The 12296-nt window shown below is 43.2% G+C and overlaps 1 protein-coding gene across 4 annotated transcripts in view; it reads right to left on the reverse strand.

The window, feature by feature from the left end:
- Positions 1–12296, reverse strand: part of dnah7 (dynein, axonemal, heavy chain 7) — a 55708-nt gene that overhangs the window by 21714 nt on the left and 21698 nt on the right. For all 4 annotated transcript variants that reach the window (XM_077579149.1, XM_077579151.1, XM_077579150.1 and 1 more), the window contains 15 exons: positions 10526–10675; positions 9240–9422; positions 8972–9148; positions 8632–8763; positions 6734–6955; positions 6047–6244; positions 5715–5870; positions 5465–5633; positions 4513–4639; positions 3692–3911; positions 2967–3593; positions 2561–2806; positions 1436–1665; positions 906–1236; positions 15–358 (listed from right to left, as the gene is read on the reverse strand). In XM_077579149.1, the coding sequence (XP_077435275.1) occupies positions 15–358; positions 906–1236; positions 1436–1665; positions 2561–2806; positions 2967–3593; positions 3692–3911; positions 4513–4639; positions 5465–5633; positions 5715–5870; positions 6047–6244; positions 6734–6955; positions 8632–8763; positions 8972–9148; positions 9240–9422; positions 10526–10675 (3512 nt within the window). The remainder of the gene's footprint in view (positions 1–14; positions 359–905; positions 1237–1435; positions 1666–2560; positions 2807–2966; positions 3594–3691; positions 3912–4512; positions 4640–5464; positions 5634–5714; positions 5871–6046; positions 6245–6733; positions 6956–8631; positions 8764–8971; positions 9149–9239; positions 9423–10525; positions 10676–12296) is intronic.

A 12296-nucleotide genomic window follows, 5' to 3' on the forward strand; every position in this document is an offset into this window, starting at 1 on the left:
TGTCTGGAACGCACCCGTCATACTTGTCCATGGCGCAGACCCACTTGCACAGGCCCTCGGCGGCGGTGGAGGCCGTCCGAATCTTCTCGGGCACGAAGTCCGGGTTGCTGATGTACCTGTCCCGGATGACGACCATGATGTTGGCGGCGATGTTGTCCTTGTCGAACTCGCGCAAGCTCTGCAGGAACTTGAGGTCGCCCAAGAGCTTTTTGGCGGGACCCCAGTAGTCTTCCACTTTTTTGCCGCTAGCCGGGTCAACCACGCGGTCGGGCTTGATCTTTTTCAGGATGCAGATGGCCTCCATGACCAGCTTGACGCCGCTGGGCGGGCTTTTCATGGACTTGACCAAAGTGATGTCCTGAAAGCAAAAGCGTCACGTCAGCCATTTGACTAGGACGGAAAACAACAAACGTTTCGGACTGGAATCCCTCAAAAGAGCATCAAAAAACTGCAACGCATTCACAATGCTGCAGCTCTGGTTAATAAATTGGCAAAATATTGTATAGAATACCATCTAAAAACCTTCAAAGGTATTTATAGTTACTAGTACTTAAGAAAACAATTCATGCTAAATAATTTATTTCATTATTAGTAAATAATCAAAAGGGTAAATGTAAAAAAAATTATTTTCTTTCAATAATAAAATGGTCATTTAAGATCATGTTGTATTTCATTTTTTTTAATTGAAAGTGATTGATTTGACTTAATATTTGCATTTTGTGCAAAATTTTGCATTGTAACATGGATTTTTTATTTTTATTTTTTTCTATTTTACTGTTGCCCAGTTCCTTTACAAATGTTGATTTTACAATAAATCCACAAAACCAAATTTAAAGACAACAATAATTGGAACAAACTCATTGTAGGCATTTCATGCAATGAATGGCAATTTTTCCCGCGCTCACGTTCTGCGTGAGCGTGTCGAGCGCCGACAGCGCCGACGCCAAAATGGGCATGGCCACGGCCAGGTCGGCTTCGCACTCGTCTTTGATGGCCTTGGCGGCCATGGCCTGCTCGTTGGTCACCGCCTCGTCCATCATCACCACCTTCTCCGTCTCGGCCGCCTCGGCCGACTCGCGCTCCACTTGGATCACCATCTGGTCCACCATCTTGCAGGTCTCGATCAACTCGGGCTGCAGCGCCTCCAGCTGCACCTGCATGGTGGCCACCTGCGACGCCGCCGACTCCAGTTTCTCCAGTCCCACCACGTAGCGACTTTTCTGCGTCATCACTTCACTGGCATGGGGAAGAAAAAATCCGTTTGAAAAGTCGGACGAGGGAGACTTCCATTTACGATGGCGTTTGCCCCGTTTCTACATGACATCATAAATTAGTCAACAGTCAACAGAACTGATTTGTTCATATTTGGCATAAAATGAAACGGTCAATGTCCCACTTGCTAAAAACGGTTTATTGGCATACGCTGCAATCTTACGCTCGTTTGGCCTGCAGTAAAGTCTTGAAGGTGGAGATGAGCTCCAAGTAGGAGGTCGGCGTGACGTAGTTGTGGCGTTGCAGCTCGTCCATGAAGCGAGAGGACAGCTGAATGGTGGAGGTGTGGAAAGTCTTGCACATGTCGATGCAGCCCGCGCGGTTTTCGTCCGACATCTCCACGTCCTCCAAAAAGCGGCACGCCACCGCCTGCAGAGCGTCCTCCGGCCACGTCTGGATGCGGGGAAAAAATGCATTCATTCCTTTGAAAGAACTTCTAATGTAAATGTAAAATATTTTCATATTTTCAAATGATATTGTTATTCTATTTATTTTATAAAATTCATATTTTGTTGTGTGGACATTTTTGACTGGCAAATAAACGTATCTGCACGTACATACGTTCAAATGTAACGTATTTGCAAATACGATTGAATGTGTTTGGAAAAAATTTAAATGTACTTCCAAATACTTTTAAGCATATTTGCAAATACATTCTAAAGTACTTGTAGGCTAAATGCTAAAAACGTAATACCACAGGGTATTGGCTTTCGCATGCACATACCCCGTGGCATTATGGGAGAAAAATGACAGAAATCATGCACTGCAAACAGTAACAAATTATATATGATATGATAAAAAATAAAAATAAAAATAAATAAAAAAAATTAAACTTGTGCATGCATTAGTCAATACACCGTGGCACTGTGGGAAAAATGCTAAGTTTTTATTATTTAGCCTGCAAGTACGTTCGAACATATTTCCAAATATGTTTGAACGTATTAGCTAGTCAAAAATGTTTACTTCAAGTTGGCAGCTCCGTGCTTCCGTAGTTATTGTTATGTAATTAAATCATAACTACCCAAGTGTTCCATCAAATAGATTTTGAAAATACATATATATGTAAAATAAGTCATTTTAAAATCAAATAATTCAATCTAGTTTTTAATTGTATTTTTATTATGTCTTAAAATAACCAAATACTGTAAAAATTTACCGGTAATTAATAATAAAAATGAATTCTTATTTGAACTGTATCATTATTTGTCAAATGAAAGGACAATTAAGCAATTGTTGACTGCACGAAAGCACATGAAAATGAAGGTCTATTGAGCACAGGAGCGCAAACCTGGAACCAGTTAATGGTGCAGCAGTTGATGAGTGCCGGGAAGCGCCTGAGCCGGTTCCGGAAGGCGTCTCCGATGGGACTCATGGCCAAAACGATGTGCATCTGCGAGCGGCAGCGCTCCACAAACATGTTGAAGAGCGCCAAGTTGCTGCCGTCCGTCTGCTTGTCGCGCTCGCGCTGGCGGTCCAGCACTCGCATTTTCTCGATCACTTCTTGCTTCTCGTCAACCGCAAACAGGTTCGGCACCTGGAAAAAGTCACAACCGCAATCAGACGACATCAACTTTTTTGGGATGGCTGGATCATTTTTGAGACAATGATGAGTGAAAACCAATCTCACTTCTACCTGGTAGCGTATTCCACTCGAACCTTAACCCTGCCTCTCGATGTGATTCCCTTCCACTTACCTCACCCGTGTTCAGCATGTTACCAATGTCCTCCAGGAAGGACTCCATTTTGATCTGGGTGTCGGTGAAGAGGAAGACGCCGTGAGCTTCGCCCGACGTGGACCTGGTCATGATGACCTTGAGGTCGTCGTGCCACTCCACCATGCCGTACGTCTTGGAGATCTCCACCTGGAAGAGCTCCGCCTCGGCCATGTGGGCCGCCAAGCGGGTCAGCGACTGCCGCCCGCTGCCGCCCACGCCCACCAAAAGGGCGTGTCCGCTGGGCTGCTTGAGGATGCGGGAGATGCGGGAGACGTGCTCGATGGCGAAGCGGAACAGCACCAGCTTCATGGGCGCCTTGCTGATGGTGTTGTACTCGTCCAGGTGGGACTCCACCACTTGGCGGAGCTGGTCCAGATCCAGCACCTCGCGGTAGCTGCGGTCGTCGCCCTTGGGATCGTGGAAGTCGCAGAACACCAGGCTGCGCAGGTCGTCCTCGGTGACCACTCCATCCTGGTCCTGGTCCAGATTCTGGAAGAGCTGATGGAAGTTCACTTCCATGTGAGTTTTAAACACCTCCTGCAGGTAGCCCACCAGCCACGAGCGATCCGAGTCTTGGACCAGACGATCGTAGTACACTCTCAAGACCTGAAGGCGAAAAAAAGATGAGACGGATACGGCGGCTTGCAAAGGGCCGGGACCGGACGGGTTTACTTCTGATCTTCCATTTTCCGGGGATGTCTTACCTCGTGCACCCACAGTCGTTTGATGATGGACGGATCCGCGGCAGTTTCGGGCCGCGACAGGCAGATGCCCTGAATGACGCGGGAAATGTCACGAAGGTTGAACAAGTAGTGGGACTTTTGGGGGGTGGGCAGGAGGTTTTTGGTGGCTTCCTTGTACACGCACATGGTACCGTTCACAATCTGAGGGGTCAAGGACGCAAAAGGCTTTGGGAAAGAAAACCTGAAAAGGCAAAAAATGATCAACTGCTGGAGGATTGTAATTGCTTGTTGCTTGCTTGTGCAAAACAAAGAAATCAGAACATATTCGTCCAGTCCTAAAGGCTTTATAGTACTTAAACTTCAGCTTTACATATGTGATGATCTAGAGCAGTGGTTCTCAAATAGGGGTACGTGTACCCCTCGGGGTACATGAAGGGCGTACCAGAATGGTTCAACCCAAGTTGACACTTTTTTAAAATTCAGTTAATTGTATATTTTTGAGAACAGAGCTTTACTGTGATCCCGAACGAGAACACACATTGTTGATTTATGCGCACAAATCATTATTTATAATGAATTGATTTTCTTCTAAATAGTTAAAGAGAGACCACGTAAATGCAAATAGAGTTCCACAGTTTAATAAATCAGACAATGATGGCAAAAGCACTCTTCTTTTTTTTTTTTTTCATTTTCAACCAGAAATGCTTTGTGCTGGTTAGGGGGTACTTGGCTGATATCAATATTTTAGTGCGTCACTTGAAAAAGGTTGAGAACCACTGATCTAGAGTGTTGCTGCACACTGCCAAAAAAGACGGGATATGATCATGTAATTGTGTCGTTACCGTATAGTAAAATGCCAGTGTATGATTCTGGAGAATATGGTATACATGGTCTTCTCGTCAAAATCGTTAATGGTAAGCATGTTGAAGTGGCGCAGGTAGCGCGCCGTCACCGGGTTTCGCCCTCCGCCTGGAGAACAAGACGGACAAGATGAGAAAGATTGAAAGCTTCTACATGAACGATCATTCATCTTCAAGATTTTGCCAATTTTCCGACATTCTAATCCTTTTACATTTCTTTCTCAACCACTTCAAAGCATTCCAATTTCAAACTTAAGCTCATCCAGGACATCCTTGGAATGATCTTTCACATTCTCCCCCCAAAATGTCCACATTTTTTTAGCATTTATAAGACAACGTTCCCTGGATTGGCTGGCAACTAGTTTCGGGTGTACCCCGACTACTGCCCGAAGCCAGCTGGGATAGGCTCCAGCACCCCCGCGACCCTTTTGAGGAATAAGCGGTTCAGAAAATGGATGGATGCCAACGTTCCAAATCAATGCAGACATTTTACAAATTAAGTTCTCCTTCTACATTTCTTAACCGATTCAATTCAATCACTTCAGGACACATACAGAACCTTTTTTTTTCACGTTTGACAAATTCTCACATTTTTCAGGAATACGCATCTCCCCGAAAAAATCCCCCATTTAAGAGAGATTTGAAATACCTCCTCATGCCACATTTCTTGATCGATGGAAACCACTTGAATTTTAAATTCAGGTCAACTAGGAAACTATTTCTCAAATTCACCAAATTTCCATAATTCTCAAAAACATTCCAGAATTAAGAAATATTTTGCATTGACCTCAGTCTACCACAATTTCATGGCCGAACAGGAAGGACATCTTTTCAAAATTGCTTCAAAATGTCTTATTTTTTTCCATGACAATGTTCCCAAATCAACGCCCCCCTCCTCCCGCATTTCTCAATGGATTTCACATTTCCTACTCACCCGGCGGCCCCATGGCACACATGACCTGAATATCCACCAGTTTAATCATGGAACAGTCCTTCAGGTCGTACCAGTTCCAGTGGTCCAGCCACTGGCGCAGCAGCTCCACGGGGGGCTGCGCACCGTATACTTCCCTGGCAGGCATGTTCACGTCATCCACAAATACCACCTGATCAAATACATTTGTACATACAGTGACGGTAAATCACACAACCGGGTTTACTTGCAATGACAACATGTCAACCGGTACCATTTTCTGCCCCATGGGAGGACCAAACAATCCTTTGCGCCGCTTGTCCAGCTTGGACATGATAATATTCTGAGTCTGGGCAGCTGTGGTCTGGGCTGAGAAGTTGATAAACAACGGGTTGTACACCTCCTTGTCGACATGATTCAGCAGGAAGTCCTTGCGGTGGAGGGGGGGGGGGGAGGGGGCAGGGGTCATTAGCATACACAGTATAGATAGACAAATTATAAAGTGTTTTCTTAGGTGGTACTTGGTGTACAATGTTTGACAACCACTATGTTATACATTCCAAAAATATGAATCATGAGCGGTAACGTGATTGAGACGGCACTTACGGTAATGTAAACACTTTTGCCAGTCCCGGTGGGGCCGATGAAGATGGTGGGCTTTTGGTTGGTGACCAGCAGCTTCATGAGCGCTATGTAGCGCACCGTGTTCTCCGTGGGCACGATGATCTCGTTAAACTGCATGTCCCGGGAGAGAGGCGGGGCGCTCTTCAACTCCTCCGTCCATGCCTCCCATCGACCCGAGCCCTGAAGGAGTTTGAAGAAACAACGTGCACAGACACTAAAGACATGCAAAGATGCTCACACCATGTTTAGCACAAAGCTCATTTCATTTGTAATCCAGAACAAGAATAGTAAAATGTAGTATATGAATCTTTTATTTTATTTTATTTACTTAACTCTTTGACTGCCAGACGTTTTCAGAAAAGGGATGCCGTGGGTGCCAGCCGATTTAAGCATTTTGACTGATCTTTCAAGGTCCACAGAAAATGATGTGTTTGGACTATGGAAACACACATACTACCAAATGAAAGATTGGACTCTCATCTTTCATCAGAAAAAAAACGTTTGTTTCTACCTTATTCCGTTTTTCAGTAATCAACAATAGAAAATGGTTAGTTTCACCTCTGTTTTGAAACAAACGTCTTTTAACGTCTTTGGCACTCCTCCATAGAATTTTACTAAACGTTATTTAACGTTTTTGGCAGTCAAAGAGTTAAACAAGAGAAGACCGACCTCTTTAATGAATCGGTACTGGTACACCGTGTCCTCTTGAGGCAGCGGCATCATCAGCGGCCTTGTGGGCGGTCCCACCTTGGTCAGGATGGCGTGGGACAGGCGAGTCTCTTCGCTAAGCGGACCGCTCAGAATCTCCCTGACCATGTGGTCGAATTTGAGGCGGCCCTCATCGTTGCAGCTGGCGCCCACCGACCAAACCAGGCAGAAGATGAAGATGCCCTGAAGGAGATGTCGTACAAGACCGCTCACAACACTTTTCAATTGTGAGGACAAAAATGCATCAAATGTCTTTAGACCCAATTTATTTATTTTGGACATTTTTGAGGCCTTTTGATATTTTCAAAAAGCCACCAAATCACAAGATGGGGAAGCGGGGGGGAATCGTTTGGCTCGGGAGCACTTCTGAAATCCTTAGAAAACTCAGCCCCAGGACCAGTTTCCCTTTTCATGCAATTTGGTAGACTTGCCTATCACTTGCCTATCACAAGTAGACCCACAAAAAAAAAAGTCTCAAAAATGCATGTCCGAAAACGAAAAATGAGCAAGAATTTGAACATAATTTAGTAAATTTATAGGCGTCATTAAAAGAAAATTCAGCTAGTTTAACTTAGCAACATGCAATTTGGTAGACTTGTCTATCATGAGTAGACGCAAAATAATGTCTCAAGAACCCATGCCCGAAAACACACAAGAAGTCAGTCACTTTGATTTAAAGCTGGTATTTTTGGGTCCTTTGAGCCATTTCTAGCCACGTGAGATTATCAGGTAATAAAAGCATAATTGTGTGCTGTGAGTACCGCTCCATTTCAGATAAAACAAATTGTAGTGTTATTGTCATGTTTAAGACTATTACGCAAATAAATGACCAAGCACGAAACAAGAAAAAGCAGCAGAATTAACTTCCAAATTGCTATAATACAGCAAACGTTGACTATCTTTGTGCAAATGACTGTATTGAGATCTTACATAGGATAAATGTTCCGAGCAGTGCACAGTCATTAAAAGCTACGAGCAGCGGAGACGTCTTTGTTGTGCAGAGGGAAAAGAACAGCAGGAATTCTGCGGGAATTGCAAATGACTTTGGAGTCCCGTGTTAGTTCCTGCTGTTAAAAGGTTGATTAATTGTACGCTTGTAATGACAATGACCGGCTGGGGATCACGGGAGAGAACGCTGATAGACTTTTTACCCTGACATGCTCCGTGGGGGGACAACAGCAGTGATTGAAAGACATGAGAGTGTGGAAAAAAACATAGATAATTGTGTATCACGCAGGGAATGGAAGGAAAAGGCTCAGCTACCAAAATAGTCACTCCAAGTGCCACTGGACTGAAAATGAATTCAACACTGCATTGAAAAGAAAAGCTTGGAATCGTTGTTTTTTTATTATTATTATTCCTTCTTTTTTTGGGCTGCGTGGTAGGGCGGAACACTGGGGAGGGAAGGAGAGAAGGAAGGACCGGGAGATGGACGGCACCCATGAACCCCAGGCCCGGCAGGGAAAGGTCCCGGTAGTCACGCCAGCGTGCCTAGTGAGAACTAATCCTGTTACTGAGTTCGCCAGCACACCGACTGAAGAAAAAAAAGGCGGGGGGGGGGGGGGGGTTTCTTACAAAGTGGTTGGGCGGGGCCACAGATGCATTGCGGTCTGCTATTATTCCAACAAATGTATCTCCTTGCTTGAAAACTGCAATTTTCGCAAGCGTGTGTAACCTGGTGACAATGAATGTATTTTAGGGGTCCCAAGCGCATGAAAATGTCAGCAAAAGTGCAACAACTGTGGCCCTGTGATGGACGTCCTTTGGGCTATAAAAATCAACTTGGCAAACTATATGTCCTTTACGGCGACATCCTTTGAATAGCTGCTCATAGGTGTGTTCATCTTGGCCATACAAACCTCCAACCAACAGCAGATGTCATTGTCACTCATGCGCTTCATCACGTTTGCGTCGTGAAACTCTTCCATCATGCAGTCCATCAAATCCATCAGAGACTTGACCAGATTGCTGTCCGAGGTAGGCGACAACTCCTGGAAGAATGCAAGCCAAAGAGCCTTTACTTTTTTATGCTACTGGAAATTCAAGTCTACTTTCTGTCACCAAGTTATCAGGTGTGTTAATAAGAGAACGCACTCGCGGTTGGCCAAATTCCCAAACACGGTAAACTGGACTTGCCCCCGGCGCGAAAATGCCAAGCGCTTGTGCGCCTGTCTACAAAAAAATCCCATTTTACGGCACCGTTGTGGCTTTGCGAATGAGCTCCAGGCAGGCTGGCAGGATGCGTTCGAAAAGGCCTCCGATGAGCTCTTTGTGCGCCGCGGTGACGGTGGTGGGCAGCGTGTTGAACCACGACAACATGAGAGGATGCCAGCCCAGCATGTGCGGCTCCATGTAGATCATTCCACAACGAGACACCTGCAAGAAAAACAAAAACATATATTTGAACCTCTTTCTCATTGTTTTTTTTTTTTGTGTCGCAGGAATATAAAGGCAGAAAATCCCTCACAGTAGCCGGAGACGCCACTTCCAAGTCCATGGGTTCGAAGATGAGGCTCATCTGAGGGGACATCTGAATGATCTCGCCGCTCATCAGACACAGCTTCTTGTTGTCGTCCAGCACCGTGTTCATGTTTTCGATCCACACGGCATCCACCGGACCGTCAAAGATCAGCCACTTTCTGTCCGGGGTCTGAAAAAGACACGCAAGCGCCGTCAAATTGATGCGACAACATGTGGTGTCTGTTGGCTTTTGTGAGCCAGCAGTTTTGACGGGCCTAATTGTGTTTGCTGAATTGCTTTACTACTTTAATAAATGTTTGCGTATGACATTCGGAATATTTGCAATGATGTCAAACTATCGGGGTCATTTTTTCCTATTTTAAATTATGCAAATAATTAACTGGTTAGAAAATCCGGAGGATGAGCATGTAGAATGGATCCAAAAATGATGAAGACGTCCTCATAACATTAAACGTCAAAAGAATGAACACATAACCGGTGCTCTTTAAATTTGGCGGGCAAAAAATGTTGAAAAAAAGCCTTTTTCAATTAAGCGATTAATCGTGATTAATCGGATTTAAAGATGTAATCATTTGACAGCTCTACTATAATCACAAAGTGAAACGGCAACTTTAACTGTTTGAAATATTTTCACAGTTTGAGCACTTTCAAAATTACTCAATGCAGAATTAATAATCATAACAAATGGCAATGGTAACCCGAATCGGTTTATTGTTTGCGTTTATATCGTTTCTTCCCAAGTCTGCACCACAGCAAAACATCTGTAGCAATTAATACGAAGCATCACTGGGGAGTAGGATGTATTTGATTTGACTTTTAAATCATGCTTTTGTCATGTATTTATAATAAACATTGATTTCGAGCCGTTGCAGATATGTGGCACAGTTGTGTGATGTTATATTGCAACTTTTGTGTACAATTGATGGTTTCTACATAAGTCCCCCAAAATACACTGGATTAGCTGCCAATAGAAATTTTATTTGAGGAACCAAGCACGCTCATGCATAAAACTCCCCCCTACGGTCGTAAAATATACAGATTTTAAGTAAGTATTAATGGAGATTTAAAGTTTCCAAAAATAGACTCAAAGAGCTCAAGTGTATTTGCGACTAAATCCTTTAATCCTTACGCCCATATTGAATCGACGTCTTTCCGTTGTTTGAAGGTCAAAAAAGAAAGACAAGATCGAGTCGCAAGTGGCGGTGGCGGAAGAAGCTTCCACAGATGCCTTTTCATCGAGCCCTAAGCGGATGTATGAAATGCCGTCGTTACCTGGGAAGAAGCAAAGTTTCTGTAGCTGACCGCCAGGATGCCGTCGGACCATTCGTGGGAAACGGGGTCAAACTGACCGTACAGCTGCCCCATGGTGATGGATTTGGGATTGATAACTGTGATCTGCACTTCGTTTTCCTCCATCAAGCCCTGAGGAGAGAAATGCAAACAAATACGCAGCCTCAACTTCTACCAGCACAATCCAATGGAATCCGATACAAAAAAAAATTCAAAAGGTATGAGAATGTCATGTACCAAAAATAAATGTAAAGCAAAAAAAAGAAGATTTTTTTTTTTTGCTTCTCCTCATGTAGTTTTCTCTGGTCTAAATATGTTGATAGGTCGGAAAAATAAGATTTTATTCTCATGTTTTATCCTAACAAAACACATATTTGTTCTTGTAAAGATTACAACTTTTTTTTGTACAAAATATGACAATTTAATTTAATTTACAATTTTTTAACTCTAAAAAAAACATTTAAGTCAAGTCAAAAATATTCTTTACAATTATATTTTCTATGCACCCCACTTGCTTAAAACAATATTCTGACAAATATTGAGTTTGTGGAATATGAATTAAGCAGCAAAATCCACCCGTTTTTATCTATGTTAGGCATGTTAGGGGTGGCCATTTTGTCACTTGCTGTCGACTGAAAACGACATCGGAGTTGTGCAGGGCTCAGGTAACAATCAATCACGGCTCAGCCAGCCATGAGCAACTGTGATGTCATTTTCAGTTGACAGCAAGTGGAAAATGGCAAAATGGCCACCACCTAACATGGATCAAAACGGGTGGATTTTGCTGCTTAATTCATATTCCACAAACACAATTTTAATCAGGATGCCGTGTTAAGACTTGTGGGGACCGGACATAGAACATATTATTGTGAAATATATTTATATTGACTTGACTACCCTTTTTATGAGGAAAAAAAGAGTGGGTGAAAAATTCGAAAATTACTAAACATGAACTTGTATATGTTGGGAGTTTTACTGCAGGGTTATTATAGTTTTGGAATTTTTATTTATTTATTTAATTTATTTCGTTTGGAGTTTTGTTTTTTAAATTTAGTTAGTTTTAATTAGTTTTCAGGGTGGTTCTGTTTTTATTAGTTTTAGTTATTTCATAAATGCTTAGTTTTAGTTAGTTTCAGTATTAGTTTTAGTTGTGTGTGTTTTTTAAGTGTATTACTTGTGTGCAATATTTAAAAAACACCATAGGAGCAACATCATCTGAAGGTGCTTTTTTCTATTTATCACGCCGCAGTAAGTGGGCCTGTGTTGCTCTTATTTTGGAACAGCCTTTTCTGATTTTATTTTGAAAGAACTAACCCCACTCTCACTCCAGGTCACTTGCCTTTCCTCCTGTCATGCTCAGTTCCGGTTTCTGATTGCTTCCACCTGCCTCCAATTACACCCACCTAATAAATAGACGTCATCAGCCACATCCAAGTGCTGAAGTGTCACATGCCGTGCATGGAAGCGTTCTCACAGCTTTTGAGCCACAGCCCTTAACTTGCCTCCCCCCCCCCCCCCCCTGAGTGGAGCGCATTTAGTTGTCCTGTTTTTTCCCCAATTTTGAACAATTTGTGTTCAGTGTTTTTTTCCCCTGTGCTAGAGGTGATTTTGACTTTGTAAATAAACTGCTGCCGTTGAGGCCAACCTGCGCTTGTTTCACTCCTCATTGTGTCACTATTGGCTGCTGCTAGATGACGTCACTTTTGTGTGACGTCCTTATTCCGGTTAATATCAAAATAAATCTACTTAAAAT

Source organism: Vanacampus margaritifer, chromosome 11, assembly GCF_051991255.1.
Source record: "Vanacampus margaritifer isolate UIUO_Vmar chromosome 11, RoL_Vmar_1.0, whole genome shotgun sequence".
NCBI classification, from domain to species: Eukaryota; Metazoa; Chordata; class Actinopteri; order Syngnathiformes; family Syngnathidae; genus Vanacampus; species Vanacampus margaritifer.